This window comes from Mustela erminea, chromosome 5, assembly GCF_009829155.1.
Source record: "Mustela erminea isolate mMusErm1 chromosome 5, mMusErm1.Pri, whole genome shotgun sequence".
Taxonomy (NCBI): domain Eukaryota; kingdom Metazoa; phylum Chordata; class Mammalia; order Carnivora; family Mustelidae; genus Mustela; species Mustela erminea.
Window position 1 is genome coordinate 52,522,455 of NC_045618.1, and position 16,165 is coordinate 52,538,619.

General features: G+C 36.1%; 1 protein-coding gene across 1 annotated transcript; it reads right to left on the reverse strand.

Moving 5' to 3' along the window:
- Window positions 1–9,359: 9,359 nt before the first annotated feature.
- On the reverse strand, window positions 9,360–10,307 carry LOC116589939 (olfactory receptor 4K3). Its single transcript, XM_032341675.1, has one exon. The coding sequence runs from the start codon at window positions 10,305–10,307 to the stop codon at window positions 9,360–9,362; it is 948 nt and encodes a 315-aa protein (XP_032197566.1).
- Between the last annotated feature and the right edge of the window lie 5,858 nt (window positions 10,308–16,165).

Genomic DNA, 16,165 nt, shown 5'->3' on the forward strand with positions numbered 1-16,165 from the left:
TATACCACTTACTGGGCTTCTGGTTTGGGATAAGTTTGTCAATTTCTATCCTGGTTTTCTCATCATTCTTTTAGCAGAGTTTGCAAGTAAGCAGCCTGCATACCCAACATGTTTTTTGTCTTTCCTCAAAGGTTTATAAAGAAAAACTAATTTGATAAAATGAGATAGTGGTAGATTTCAAAACAAAATAGAGCTTGATAGATTTTCTTAAAAAAATGAAAGAAAAACAAACCTGCCTACATTAGGCCAGAATTCTAAACTGTAGGTGAGTTTTTAGACTGGGCTAATACCAGAGATCTCATCTGTTTTGTCTTGCACACTAGTACACTCCCTCCCCATTCATGCATATTACCCCGGCAGTTTATGATTCCTAATAAAGAAATTAAGATATGTATTATGTCTTTTCTATCACCACATCTACCACTTTTCTTCCAGCTCTAACCCTCACCTTGACACAATCTACTCTTGTCCCTAACTTCTGATGGTTCATTCTCAACAAACATATAGCATTCATTGTATCTCCTTGGGTCACTGATACTTCTACAGATTATTCTTTTATAAGGTTTTAAGCCAAACTGGATTATTAAAAAGTCAGTTATACTTCTTTTTCTTTTTTTAATATTTTATTATTGTGTTATGTTAGTCACCATAAAATACATTACTAGTTTTTGATGCAGTATTCTAAGATTCATTGTTTTCTTCTTATTATTCTTTTTAAGATTTTATTTATTTTTTTGACAGAGAGCGACACAGCAAGTGGGGGAACACAAGCAGGCAGAATAGGAGAAGGAGAAACAGGTTTCCTGCTGAGCAGGGAGCCTGATTTAGGGCTCGATCCAAGGACCCTGGGATCATGACCTGAGCTGAATGCAGACACCTAATAACTGAGCCACCCAGGCACCCTGTCTTCTTCCCCTTCTTCTTCTTCTTCTTCTTTTTTTTAAATGCCTTTCTTCTCCTACGTTCTGATCTTCTGACTGTACCCCAGTAGAAATCTGCTTTTGGTCACCTGTATTTCATTTTAGATCTTCCAAATGCATTTTTAATTGTAGGAAGATAGGACTGGCCTCTTCTTGAAATAGGTAAATAGTCTAGTATTAGTCAACAGAGAGATGACATTATCTTAAGTAGTATTTCCCACCTTTGTCAAACAGGTGCCACCTTAATCTCCTCCCTCAGTATAGATATTCCCAGAAATGTTTTTTTCATTTGTTTTTGTGTTTGTTTGAGGGCCTATGCTCTGTCCTTTGGAAACACAATAAAACATTATCCTTACCTTTAAAGAGATTCTATCTAATCACAGAAAAATAATCACAATGCAGTGTCATAATGGCCATGATGTAGATTTGCATACAATAATATAGAAACTTAGGAAAAGGCATGTCCAAATATGCCTGCAGAGTCAGAGAAATCTTCTTAAAGATAGTGCTGAATCTGAGACTTGAAAGCAAAGTTGGGGGCAAAGTATGCCACTGGGAAGGAACAGCATGGGCAAATGCAGAGAAAAACACAAATACCTAGTGAACTCAGGAGTTGCATGTGATTTACTTTTTCTAGAGAACAAATTATTAGGTTAGCAGTAGTAGAAAGAGATTGTAATGGAAGAAAAAAGTGGCCAGAGCCTTGGAAAGAATGAGGAAGCACTGAATAATTGAGGGAAGACTCGAAGCAAAAGGCCAGCTTTTACCCAGTTCTTGTTGTGAAAACTTTTTATAGCCTTCTCAGGTCATCTGATGAAAGTTTTGTATCATTTTTTCTCCAGTGGATAACAGGGTACTAAACTTATAGTCTGCACATGAAGACTACAGTGGAGCTACAGAAGAAAAGTTATCCTCATTCTTATCTCTTTATGATCTTTCCTGTAAAATTGTGAATTTGTTTACTTAACCAGAATACTGAATCTTTTAAGTGTAATTGGCTTATAAGGTTATCAGGTGAGGTGACTTGGAACTGTTAGCTCAGCAATTTCTGGAAATAGATACCTCCTTTTACCTCCTCTCTTCTTTTCCCATCATCTTGCATCTTAAATCTATGTCCCAGAATATCTTCTCCTCCCATACCCTGAAGTAAGCTTACTGGCTTATTGATGTCAGTTCTGGAATGCATTTTGGTGTATTTTCATTGAGGGGATGCCATGCAAGTTGGTGGAAACCTTTAGATTAAGGTGACAGAGAGTACCTGGAGAGGGAGCAGGAAGGATTATAGGACAGGGGCATACACGGTTCAGCACTTGCTCTGCAAAGGTGAAATATTCTGATTTGATGCTGATTTTAACATTGCTCACTTTACTATTGATGAAGATGATATATGTATTTATTCTCAAATATTTATTACTAAAAGCTTAAAATGTAACAGATTTCATCTTATGTATCACAGATAAAACACTAATGTGGTTAGGGAATATACAATAACAAATTATTACAATGTATAGTAGGACATGAATCATCTGAACCTTGCTTACCTCCTTAGCCCTATTTTGCATTCCTTTCCCCCTTGAACACTCATTTTATTCTTCTTCACATGTGCCATAATCCATTCTTTTGAGGCCTTTAGACATGCTATTTTATCTGCTTAAATTGTTACAACAACACTACAAAGGATGTGTCAGGAGGTAAAAGTGTAGCTTTTATATGCAATTAAAGTGAAGTTGTTAAAACAGACTGCTATAACAAAAAGTTTTTTGAAAGCCTATGGTATACCCAGAGAGAATAAAATCTGTAGCAATATAAGAAAAGATAAAGGGAAAAGAATCAAAATATACCATTGCAAAAAAGCAGCACATCGATAATGAAGATGATGAGAGGAAGAGGAACAAAAGAAACTACAAAACAGAAAAAAATTAAGGAAACAGTAAATCCTTATCTAAAAATAGTTACTTTAAATGTAAATAGGTTAAACTCACCAAACAAAAGACATAGGGTCACCAAAGGGATAAAAAGCAAGATACAACTATATGCTCTCCATAAGTTATCTGCTTTAGATTAAGGACACACACACAGGCTCAAAGTGAAAGGATGGAAAAATACATTTCATTCAAATGGTAACCAAAAGAGAGGAGGAGTATGCTTATATCAGAAAAAAATAGATTTTAATAAAAAATAAAAAATAAAATAAATTTTAAGTCAAAAACTGTCACAAGAGGAAAGAAGGTCATTATGTAATGCTAATGGGTCAATTCAACAGGAAGATGTTACAATTAGGAATATATATGCCCATGACAACACCTAACTAAATATATAAAGCTAGGGGCTCCTGGGTGGCTCAGTGGGTTAAAGCCTCTGCCTTCGGCTCAGGTCATGATCCCAGGGTCCTGGGATCGAGCCCCACATCAGGCTCTCTGCTCTGCAGGGAGCCTGCCTCCCCCCACCGCCCGCCTGCCTCTCTGCCTACTTGTAATTTCTGTCTGTCAAATAAATAAATAAAAATATTTTTAAAAAATAAATATATAAAGCTAATATCGGCAGGTCTGAAGGGAGAAATAGATAGCAACACAATAAAGAAGACTTCAATACCCTAAATGATAATGGATAGATGATCCAGACTAAATATGAGTAAGGAAACAGCAGGTGCTGGACCTAACAGACATATACAGAACATTTCACCCAGTAGGACCAGAATATACATTTTTCTCAAGTGCACATGAAACACTCTCCAGAAGAGATCACATGCTAGGTCACAAAACAAGTCATTACAAATTTAAGAAGATTGAAATCATCCCAAGCATCTTTTCCAACCACACTGGAATGAAACTAGAAACCAATACCAAAAGGAATTGGAAAAATTCACAAATACGTGTAAATTAGCATACTTTTAAACAACTATTTTATAAAAAAAGAAAATCAGATATTAGAACATATCTCACAACATATGAAAATGAAAACACAACATACCAAAATTTATGGGATGCATATTTTCCTAGATTTCCAGGATTATTTAAAGAATATCAGGGCGCCTGGGTGGCTCAGTGGGTTAAGCCTCTGCCTTCGGCTCAGGTCATGATCTCAGGGTCCTGGGATCGAGTCCCGCATCCGGCTCTCTGCTCAGCAGGGAGTCTGCTTCCTCCTCTCTCTCTCTCTGCCTGCCTCTCTGCCTACTTGTTATCTCTCTCTGTCAAATAAATAAATAAAATCTTTAAAAAAAAAAAAAGAATATCAAACCAGAGTCCCTTTTCCTATAGATTCTGACATTCACAATTTCTCTTGACTTTTAGGAAGTTTTACACTTGAACTACCACAGGATAAAATGAATTGACAATTAAAGGTCCTACACATGATGATAGTGCTTGATCTGATCTAATCAGATCAGAGGTTTGTACAAGGTCCATAATTAATGGCAGAATTTGATGGGGGCAGAATTTGACAGAGGCAACTACTTATCTCTGAAATCCTCTCTACCTCAACATTTCTGTGATTACTATGATACCATCAAAGAACAGTGGAATATAACAAAAAAAAACCACAAAAAGATTTAGAAAAATGTAAATACTTTAAAAATTATACCAAATCATTGCTTCTAACTGTGCTCTAAGTCAAATGCTATGGCAGATACTAAAAAAAAAAAAAAAAAAAAAAAAAAAAAAATCAAACATATGAATAATAACAACAAAAACAAGGGCAAAATTTCTGTTTTTAAAATGCTTATAAATTACAAGAAGATGACACAGACTTAATGGTTAAGTAACAATCTAAAGAAATGTGTAAAATTAATAATGCAGGAAATATTACCTCTGAAAAAAGTAAAGAGAAGTTAATAAAAGAATCGAAAAAGCCTCCTCTGAAGAGGTGGGGCTTAGGTTAAACCTTGAAGGGGTGTGTTATAAAGTCGTACTATGTCTCAGTTCTAAAACCATTACAATTTTTTGAAATGCAAACTATAACATCATCTTCTAAGTAGGTTTTCAGGAACAAAATGGGGTGGGGGGAGCACAAACTGATAACTGACCAGAAAAAAATGGCACATGAAACAAATCACTTTTGGTGAAGTTTTTGTTAATAAAGTGTCAAAAATCCCCTGCTACATCATCAGCATTATCAAATGAAAGGCCACGTTCCTGATTATCCTCGTGATTCCTATAATGAGCAGGGGACAGTGGTTCTTTGAGCAGGAACAATGGGAGAGAAATACATCTGACGGGATTTTGGTACCAGGAACCCTGTTTGGGGCTGATGGCTCACTGCTGTAGCTCATCCAGTCTCAAACAAATCTCAGTTTTATTTGTATGTGTACATTTAATTTTTGAACAATATTAAATATTTGATATCCTTATATACATTTATTCCTGGTTTCATTTATTGGACTGTAATTAGAGATCAACTTGTAAAACAAGCTCAACAGAGGTAAATGGGGAACAGGTTATCTTACTCAAAAAATAAAAAAAAAAAAAGAGAAGAAAAAAAAATTGCTCTACTGCACCACACTACACACAGTTTCAATTAGGCTACTGACTCTTCGAGGTGAAGAAATGGCATCATAAAATTAGATTATTTCCTGAAATTTTTTGCTAGGTTTATCTTTTACAGTGGACTGTCGAGACTCAGTGTTAGGTTTCTTTCTCATAGCAATGAAATGATAGGTAAAAAGCATGCTCAGATAACTTATTGTCAGCAAAGAATATGAGGCAAGGAGGGAAAGCACTGTGTAGGTGGAGGGCTTAGAATAGAGAGTCCTTTCCTCAAATTTTCTTAGGTTGATGCTTATGCCAACCATCTAGATTTTGTCTTTGGGGTTAATTTCCCATGTTATTTTCCTAATACTTGGAATTTTATTTTAAAGCACATGTCAATTTCCCTATAATGAAACTCATGACATTTATATGGATATAATTATATACCTGTGTATGTTAAGATGCTAACCTGGAGCACAACTTATGTAGTCTGACAAAAAATATGTAACATTCCTTACCCTGATCAGCTAACCATATGCTATGGATCAGAATGAAATATGAAAGACCCAATGTAGAAACTTGATCTAATCAAGTGTTGAGAAGGTGGGAGAACCGATTTATAATATTCAGACAGTCAAAAATAAGCTAAAGGTATTTATTTTTTTTTTTACTGGTGTTAATTCATCAGTAGATCTCTCAAGTGACCATTAAACATATTACTAAACTGAAGTGGTTGTACTGCATCACAAGAAACACATTTAAGTTCCTCAAGTATAGATCCTTTACCTCTTTGGTTAGGTTTATTTCCAGGTATCTTATGGTTCTTGGTGTTATAGTAAATGGAACTGATCCTCTCATTTTCCTTTCTAAATTTTCATTGTTAGTGTATAAGGATGCAACTGATTTCTGTGCATTGATTTTGTATCCTGCCACATTACTGAATTGCTGTATGAGTTCTAGTAGTTTGGGATGGAGTCTTTTGGGTTTTCCATATAAAGTATCATGTAATCTGCAAAGAGAGAGAGAGTTTGACTTCTTCTTTGCCTAACTGAGTACCTTTTATTTCTTTTTGTTGTCTGATTCTTCTAGCATGATGTTGAACAATAGTGGTGAGAGTGTGCGCCCTTGTTGTGTTCTTGATCTCAAAGGGAAGGCTGTCAGCATTTCCCCATTGAAAATGATACTTGCTGTGGGTTTTTTCATAGATTCTATGAATTTGAGGAATGTTCCCTCTATCCCTATCCTTTGAAGTATTTTAATCACAAAGGGATGCTGTATTTTATCAAATGCTTTTTCTGCATCAGTTGAGAGGACCAATGGTTCCCTCTTTTTGGTTCTTCTCTTATTGATTTGTTCTATCACATTGATTTATTTGTGAATGTTGAACACTGCATCCCAGGGATAAATCCTACCTGGTCATGATGGGATAATCTTATTAATGTATTGTTGGATGGATCCTATTAGCTAGGATTTTTTTTTAAGATTTCATTTATTTATTTGACAAAAAAAGACAGAGAGAGAGAGAGATCACAAGTAGTCAGAGAAGCAGGCAGAGAGAGGGGGAAGCAGGCTCCCTGCTGAGTAGAGAGCCTGATGCAGGACTTGATCCTAGGGCCCTGAGATCATGACCTGAGCTGAAGGCAGAAGCCTAACCCACTGAGCCACCCAGGCGCCCTATTAGCCAGGATCTTGTTGAGAATCACAAATGACACTACAAAGGACTGATATCCAAGATCTATAAAGAACTCCTCAAACTCAACACCCAAAAAACCAGATAGTCATATCTAAAAGTGGGCAGAAGATGTGAACAGACAGTTCTCCCAAGAAAACATAGAAATGGCTAACAGATGCATGTTCATAGCAGCAATGGCCACAATCACCAAACTGTAGAAAGAGCCAAGATGCACTTCAACAGACGAAGGGATAAAGAAGATATGGTCCATATATACAATGGAGTATTATGCCTCCATCAGAAAGGATGAATACCCAACTTTTGTATCAACATGGACAGGTCTGGAGGAGATTTTGCTGAGTGAAATAAGTCAAGCAGAGAAAGTAAATTATCATATGGTTTCACTTACTTGTGGAGCATAAGAAATAACATGGAGGACATTAGGAGAAGGAGAGGAAAAGTGAATTGGGGTAAATTGGACGGGAAGATAAAGCATGAGAAACTGTCCACTCTGAGAAGCAAAGTGAGGGTTTTGGAAGGCAGGGGGGTGGGATGATGGGTGAGCCTGGTGGTGGATCTTAAGGAGGGCACATATTACATGGAGCACTGGGTGTGGTGCATAAACAATGAATCTTGGAACACTGAAAAAATAAAATAAGATTTAAAGAAAAAAAGAAACATTTAAGAGTATCCCATTTTGACTTTACTAAATCCAATAACCTTTTGAATAATTTAAACAAGTGATAATTGCAATTTACAGTTGTATAGATTTAGTACACAGACTACTGAGTCAATATAGTTAAGATATTTATTCATTTATTTATGATTTTACATATTTACCCTGCTATACATCCAACCCCCCATCCGTTTGTCCATTTATCTACTCTTCCATTCCCTTAATGATTGTTTTATCTTTTAAATCTTTACAATATGTTTATACCATTGGCTATCTCTATATATTCAACTGTCTTTATCTAAACCCAACCTAGTATAATATCACAATATTATGCAAACTTTGACAATGGCAGGCTGTTGGATAATTATTTGTGGTTACAGTTAGTCCACTTATATGCATTAAACATTTTTCCTATGTGCAACTCTCAGGATGACAATGACCAAATTCTCTTGAAGATAACCTAGACCTTGTTCAGTTGAGAGAGACATAGATGGAGGGAGACAGAGAGAGAGAAGACAGGCACATTCTAGGACAGACTCTGTCATCATATAGATGTATGAACTTGGGAAAGTTACTTTATTCCCTGATTCTCAATTTCATCATCTTAAAATAAATAGATACTGATAGATGATTTCTATATTCTAAAAACTCCAGTTATTAACTATATCAAATATGTTGAAAGACTACTATTTCATAGGTTCCTTAAGTCAAATACTGTGTTTAACCAGGGTGAAAATGGCAAAGATCCTATAGGACATTACTAATTATAAGATACATTTTGATTATAAAAACAATACAACTAACATAGTTCCAAAATAACTTGTTACTGCTTAGAAAATAAAGATACATCTCTTTTTGCAGATGAATGACCTGGATCCTGCCCCTAATTAGCATGACCCTGAAAAAGCTGTGTCCTTGGGTCTTAGTTTCATCTTCTAGAATGGGAGTGTGGCTGGAATTTGCTGTATACCACATATTAATATTTAATATATATAAGACTACAGGAATTTTCTGGAGTTAACTATACCGTTTTAAAATTGGATAATCCTCTAGGGAACTTAGGGACAGAATATATATAAGATACATTATTACTCTCATCAAATATGGGTTATAAAAACATTAAATACCAAATATTTTTACTTACAAAAAACCTTCCACTTTTCCTGACTTTCAAACCAAAATAATCCATTCATTAGCACCTTTGTCAGCAATAAAAAGATCTCATTGTAACTTCAGTGTATAGGCTACTATACTAGGTGTTGGTGCTTTCAAATTTGCCTCTTTTCTTAGAGGTTATTACAAGAGATTGGGAGGAAAATCTACCCTTAAAGCATGCCTATGTCTCAGGGGAAGGAATACTCAAATAAATATTTACATCTGACAGAAGCTGAATGTTAAAAAGTGGCTCTCTGTGTGGTAAATGCTGAGTATAGGTTTGATGGTGCCCTGTAGTTAATGTTATATTGTATGAGGAACAATTAACATGACCAAAACTCAGTAAGTGCTGAGACTGATTACATAAACAGTTCTGCCATAAACTTATCAGTTTCTGCAGTAGCATCACTTTGTTGATCAACTAAATGAGGAGGATAAATGCAGAGCAAGTATTTAATTTCTGTATGAGGAAATCAAGGGGTAAGATCAGTCTTCCTAGACTTAAAGATATGTCTGCTAAGTTTTCTCATGGAATCCTTGACATCTTTATTTCTAAGGGTATAGATCACTGGATTCAAGAGGGGAGTGAAAATGGTATAAAATACTGAGAGCACTTTGTCTATTGGGAAGTTTGTGAAAGGCCATACATAGATGAAGATGCATGGGCCAAAGAAAAGGGTCACAACAGTGAAGTGGGCACTGCAAGTAGAAAGTGCTTTAGAGGACCCACCAGAGGAACGTTGCCGAACAGTGACCAGGATTATAGTGTAGGAAATCACCAAGAGGACAAAACACACCAGGGCAATCATGCCACTGGTTGAGATCATGAACACTCCCAGAATGTATGTGTCTACACAGGCAAGTTTGATCACCAAGGGGAGGTCACAAAAGAAGCTATCCACTTCATTGGGTCCACAGAAAGGCAGATTGACAGTAAATGCTAACTGACTCATAGCATGGAAGATGCCAACAATCCATGAAAGTGTTACAAGCCCAACGCACATTCTTCGGCTCATAATGGTTAAGTAACGTAAAGGTTTACATATAGCCACGTACCTATCAAAAGACATAGATATCAGCAGTACAATCTCAGCACCCCCTAACAGATGCAGGAAAAATATCTGAGTGATGCATCCTTCAAAAGAGATGGCTTTGTGCTCACTGAGGAAATCTGCAATCATTTTGGGGGTGGCGAATGAAGCCAGAGACATGTCAATGAAGGAGAGATTGCCCAGCAAAAAGTACATGGGTGAGTGAAGGCGTGGCTCTGACAGGATGGTGAGCACAATAAGGAGGTTACCCAGTACAGTGGCTGCATATACTATGGAGAAAAACAGGAAATAGAAGATCTGGAGTTCCCAAGAACTGGAGAGACCCTGTAGTATGAATTCAGTTATGACTGACTGATTATTCCAGGCCATTCAGTCTCATTTCTGGAAGGACTCTGACATTTCCAGTGGGAGGAGAACTAGGAAAAAATACAGTGATCAAATCCAAAATGAGATTTTTTTTTTTTGCATGAAATAATTTAGTGGCAGCCCACTACCAAATAGTTCCCTGTTTTATCACTTCCCTGCTCACAGTAGTCAAATATTTCCCCATGGACTTTCCAGATATCTTACTTGATTCAACTGAAGATTAATTCTTAAGACTTAGAAATTTGCTTTTAAGACGAAAATCTTCATGAAAGAAATAAAAATTCAGCTATTTGAAGACTTACTCCTCCCTTTATAAAATACATAAAGAAAATTCACAGCTAACTTCCAACAAGTTTTGAAGAAAGAGGGAATGGTAGCCTTTTTCAAAACATCATGATGACTGAAGGACTGGAGTGAACAACATTTGAGAATTATGATAGATGATTAGTGGGAAAACAAAAGTGGAAAGGAATGTGGGCACTGTCTCCTTATAGTGATTAGGATGAAGGAACAGAAATAAGGGGAGGGGAAATGGCTATGGAGAAACATAGTATGTTCTGATTTTCCAGTGGAGATTGTCCAGAATAAAAATGAAACAGACTTTCATTTTCAGTTCTTCATTCCAATTATGCAGACATGAATGACCCCTGTTCCAAACCATCAAGACCAAAAATTTTCCAAGGTTGGTGAACATTATGTAGCTAGAGTCTGAGGGTTTCATACATTTCCAAGTATATTTTATATTGAAAGACCATCAAGTAACATGCTGCCTGAAATCAGATATTTTTTAATTGCTAGGTTTTATAGACTTTCATCAAAGCAGTTTGAAGCAGAAAACTCTTCCTGTTTCAGGAGTTCACTTGAAACAAATAGGAGACAGGTTTATAATAGACAGAAGAGGATATGGTGAATCTAGGAGAAGTTAGATAATACTATATGCCTCAAAAGTTAAAACTAGATTTCTTAGGTAAACGATTTTCTACTGAGATCTGAGACTCTACAACTGCACTGAAAGCCAACTGAGAGGATGTATACTTAAGATTCATGACAAATTCCTTTCATGTTGCCAGAAAACAGCTTTTTTTTTCCTTTCTCAAAACCCTGCCATAAGTATATTTTAAATGAACTGTTCTAAGACTAAACCAATTTTTACATGCAATTACCTGTACTTGTTGGCTTTTTTCCCCTCTGAAGTTTGGGTGTCCCTTCTTTAATCCCACATTGTTCTTCCAAATTTATCCATTCCAGAAACTTTCAGATTTGTTTCTGCACCCACATACCTGGTATTAAAATGGATGTTACAGCTCTCACTTAAATTGGCGTAGCAGAAATAGCAGCAACCTAAGATTCAGAAAATGTGAATTCAAATCTTGTCCTAGATAATTTACAAAATCAACTGGCGCCTTGATTATTTATAAATAATATAAGTGGGTTGATCTGGATGATTTAAAGATCCTTTCCATGCACATATTAATACTGAAAAATTTAGCTAGTACCTACAAACAATGACAATTGCTCCAGAGTGACCTCAGATCAATACTTCACCTTATTTCTAGGTAAAGGAGGCTCACAATCCTTGGGACCTTTGTATTTATAATGTCTCTATTAGTAAGAATTGATTCAGCAAATTACATGTCATGAAGAAGACCAGCAGCTGTTTGGGGAATAAACAGATATTCCAGTTGCAGTGAGAGTCATTAAAACACTCAAGTTAGGGGCGCCTGGGTGGCTCAGTGGGTTAAGCCGCTGCCTTCGGCTCAGGTCATGATCTCAGGGTCCTGGGATCGAGTCCCGCATCGGGCTCTCTGCTCAGCAGGGAGCCTGCTTCCTCCTCTCTCTCTCTGCCTGCCTCTCTTCCTACCTGTGATCTCTCTCTGTCAAATAAATAAATAAAATCTTTAAAAAAAAAAAAAACACTCAAGTTAGTTTTGTCAGAATTAAAGATGGATCACAAAATATTATGATTGTTCTTAAGTGCTTTATGTACACTGTATAGATATTGTGGGGCAGGGAAGCCATAAAGGATAACTACTTTTTTCTTGGACCACAGCAAAGTCAAATAAGATCTATTAATTTGACTTGTGGAATTACAAATGTTATCTCTCTGTTCCTCCACTAATTTTTAAGAATAAGGGCTGTGTTTCTCTGTTTGGAGAAAAATTTATACTGTAAATAATAGAATCAATAGTGGTTGAGAGTTTAGGTTTTATAATATTCACTGGAATAATTACAGAGTAGGGGAAGAAAAGAGAATGAAAAATGAAGAAATAGCTGACACATTCTAAATATATAAAGGACAGTGAATGGTTATCAAGTCCTTAGTATCTCTACATAATCAGCATAATAACCCATACAATTCAGATGACTATTAACTATTTCTCTATTAACAATCAATTTTAAAATATTTACATAGTGCCTAGCTTGTACTCATAAGGTAAAAGAAAATAATCTGGTGAAACTACATTATATGCAGCTGTTATAATATCAAGAGCACTGATGTCAGATTTGGAGGCTTGGGTTCACATCACAGGGTGAGATTTTACTATATTACCTTGAATACATTACCACATTATTTTGAATTTTAATTTATTCATTTGTAATGAAAAATATAAAACATAATCAGCTTCAGAAAAAATACTGTTTTTTGCGGTGAATTTTAAGTGAAATAATACTAATTTCAAAAGACAGGCTAATCAAAACCACCTCACACCTGTTAGAATGGCTATTGTTAAAAAAAAAGATAGATAATAAGTGTTGCCTAGGATGTAGAGAAAATGGAACTCTGGCACACCACTGCTGGTAATGTAATTGATTCAGTCACTTGGAAAACAATAGGCGGGTTCCTTAAGAAATCAAAAACAGAACTACCGTAAATACTGTAGCAATGTCACTTCTGAGGATATACACAAAAGAAATGAAATCAGGATCTTTAAGAGATATAACACTCCTATGTTCAATGTATCATTATTCACAATAGCCAAGATATAAAACAACTGAAGTATCAGTCAACAGATGAATGGATGAAGAAGATGTGGTATATATATATACAGAGGAATATTATTCAGCGAAGAGAAAGAAGGAAGTTCTGCCATTTGCAGTAACATGGGTGGACCCTGACAGCATTAGGCTAAGTGAAATAAGTTAGAGAAAGAAAAGTGTTACATGGTATCACTTACATGTAAAAATCTAAAAAAGTGAAACCTATAAAAACAGAGTAAAATGGTGGTTACCACGGATTGGAGAGTGGGGGAAATGGGGAGATGTTGGTCAAAAGGTACAACTTTCATTTATAAGACAAGTATGTTTTGTGGATCTAATGTAGAGTGTGGTAATTATAGTTAATACTGTATTACATACTTGGAGGTTGCTGAGAGCACATTCTCAATTTTCTCACCACAAGAAGAAATGGTAAGAGCACCTGGGTGACTCATGATCTCAGGGTCCTGGGATGGAGCCCAGCATTGGGCTCTCTGCTCAGCAGGGAGTCTGCTTCCCTCTCTCTCTGCTTGCCTCTCTGTCTACTTGTGATCTCTCTCTGTGTCAAATAAATAAATAAAATCTTAAAAAAAAGAAATGGTAATTATATGAAGTGATGGAAGGTTAGGTAACTCTGTGTTGGTAATCATTTTACAATATATAAATGCATCAAATCAACGAGATGTATTACCTCAAACTTACATAATGCTATATATTAATTACATCTGAGTAAAACAAAAAAAATTAAAAATAAAAAGGACATGAACCCTGTAGATTTTTAAAATGTATTATAGAGGGCACGGATTGCATGGAGCACTGGGTGTGGTACAAAAATAATGAATACTGTTATGCTGAAAATAAACTTAAAAAAATTAAAAAATATATCTTCTATTAAACCCTAGTGACTAAAAAATAAACTACAAACCAAAATTAGAGATTTTCTTAAAATTCATGATAATAAATATATAACATCTCTGAATCTATAAAGAATATTTAAAATTTTGATCAGAGGAAACTGTATAGCTTTAAATACATATCAAAAATGAATTAAATTCCCAACTCAAAATTTAGGAAAAGAATATAGCATAAGCCAAAATAAGGCAAAGCTGAAGAAATTAATGAAATAGCTAAGAGGAATAGAATTTAGTTATAAATCAAAATCTCAGTTCTGTAAAAAAGCTTCTTTGAATATATCTCGGTTGTTAGTTTTTACTTAGATTAGGAACTCTATCAGTCAGAAATCAGTTTAGGAAGCAGAGCCACTACACATTATACACATTATAGGATAAGGGATTTAAACATAGAAATCAGACTTGAACAATTGTGGAAGGACCTGCAGAAGTGAAAATATGAAAAGAGTAGTTGCAGAATGAGAGGCAACACCAACAATTCAATCTAAGAAACCAAGCCCATCTAGCTAATGAAGTAGGGTCATACAAAAGAAGCCGGTAAACAATTATGTGACGTTGTTCCTTCTGTACATAAGCAACAAAGCACATGGTCATGTCTTGTGGCTACTATAGATCCTCAAATCCAGCAGTCAGGAAAAGGAATTTGGTGTCAGAGAGCAAAATAAGCAGGAACATGTTGGCATGTCTGCTGCATCTGCATGTTATCTAATGTATAATGATCAGAGCATAGTGGCTACTGCTTTATGCTGACTCTCACATCCCAAACAAATTTCCTTTTAATACTAACCCAGAAACCTGCAGGGAAGGAAACTGAGGGAAATGCAGTTCTTACATAACCATGCTGACAACAGAAAAATGCAGTATACTTAACCCAGTCTACAGGAGAAACTCAAAAAGAATTAAATTTATTAGGGAGTTTGCCTGGTGCTAGAACTTCTAGGATGAGTTATTTGATTCTCAGCTGGAGTAGCTTAAAACGGATGGGGACTCTCTCTTTCTACATGGTATGTTATATCCAATAGCCTTAACTTATTTACACACATGATGGATATAAAAGCTGCATGGCTCAGCTCTGGAACTCAAGCAACAATCCCATAGCCACTTTTCATTGTGCAGGGCAATTTATAGGGTCAACAAAGATTCAAGGGGTTAGGCAACAAACAAACAAACAAACATTTATTTGAAGGAGATGTAAAATAGTCTGGTTACTGTTTTCCGTATGTCACTACCCACTCTCTGGACGCAATTATTTACATTCCTCCCAGATAGAAAACCTGCCCACTCAATTGCAAGACCCCCAAAGTCCCATGCAATAATGTCATGATATTTTCATTGTACTCTCTCCAGATGTACATGTAGCTCCTTGGGTGCAGATATTCTTAATATGGGTATTTCTGAACTTCTCTATTCTTAACAAACTCAACAATATAATGATGAGACTATAATCAGTTAATGGGTGTGGCAATGCAAAAAGAAGAGATAGAAGACAAAGCAGGCCTTGGCCCACAGCTATTCTGAAATATTTCTGGGTACATTTCATCAGTTTCCCTGACTCAAGGGTCAGGAAATATTTCTTGACTTGGGCCTGGTTCTGCCTCCCCGGGGTAGTTCTCTGATCTACCTAATTAAGTGGCTCTTGGCTCCAAACTATGAATCATTTTCCTTTTTCCATAGGAAATGGCCTATATTTTCTGCTGAGTAGTTCCCATCAGCCTACTTCAGGTCTACAAAAATGTGGAGCCCCAGAGGTCTCTTTTAATTCACATTTGTTTTATTTTATTTATTTATTTATTTTAAAGATTTTATTTATTTATGTGACAGACAGAGATCACAAGGAGGCAGAGACGCAGGCAGAGAAAGAGAGAGGGGAAACAGTCTCCCTGCTGAGCAGAGAGCCCCATGTGGGGCTCGACCCCAGGACCCCAGGATCACGACCCAAGCCAAAGGCAGAGGCTTTAACCTACTGAGCCACAC

What these genes read in the sequence shown, in the direction of transcription:
- LOC116589939 (XM_032341675.1), bottom strand. Translation starts at nt 10,307, where the DNA reads ATGGCCTGGAATAATCAGTCAGTCATAACTGAATTCATACTACAGGGT.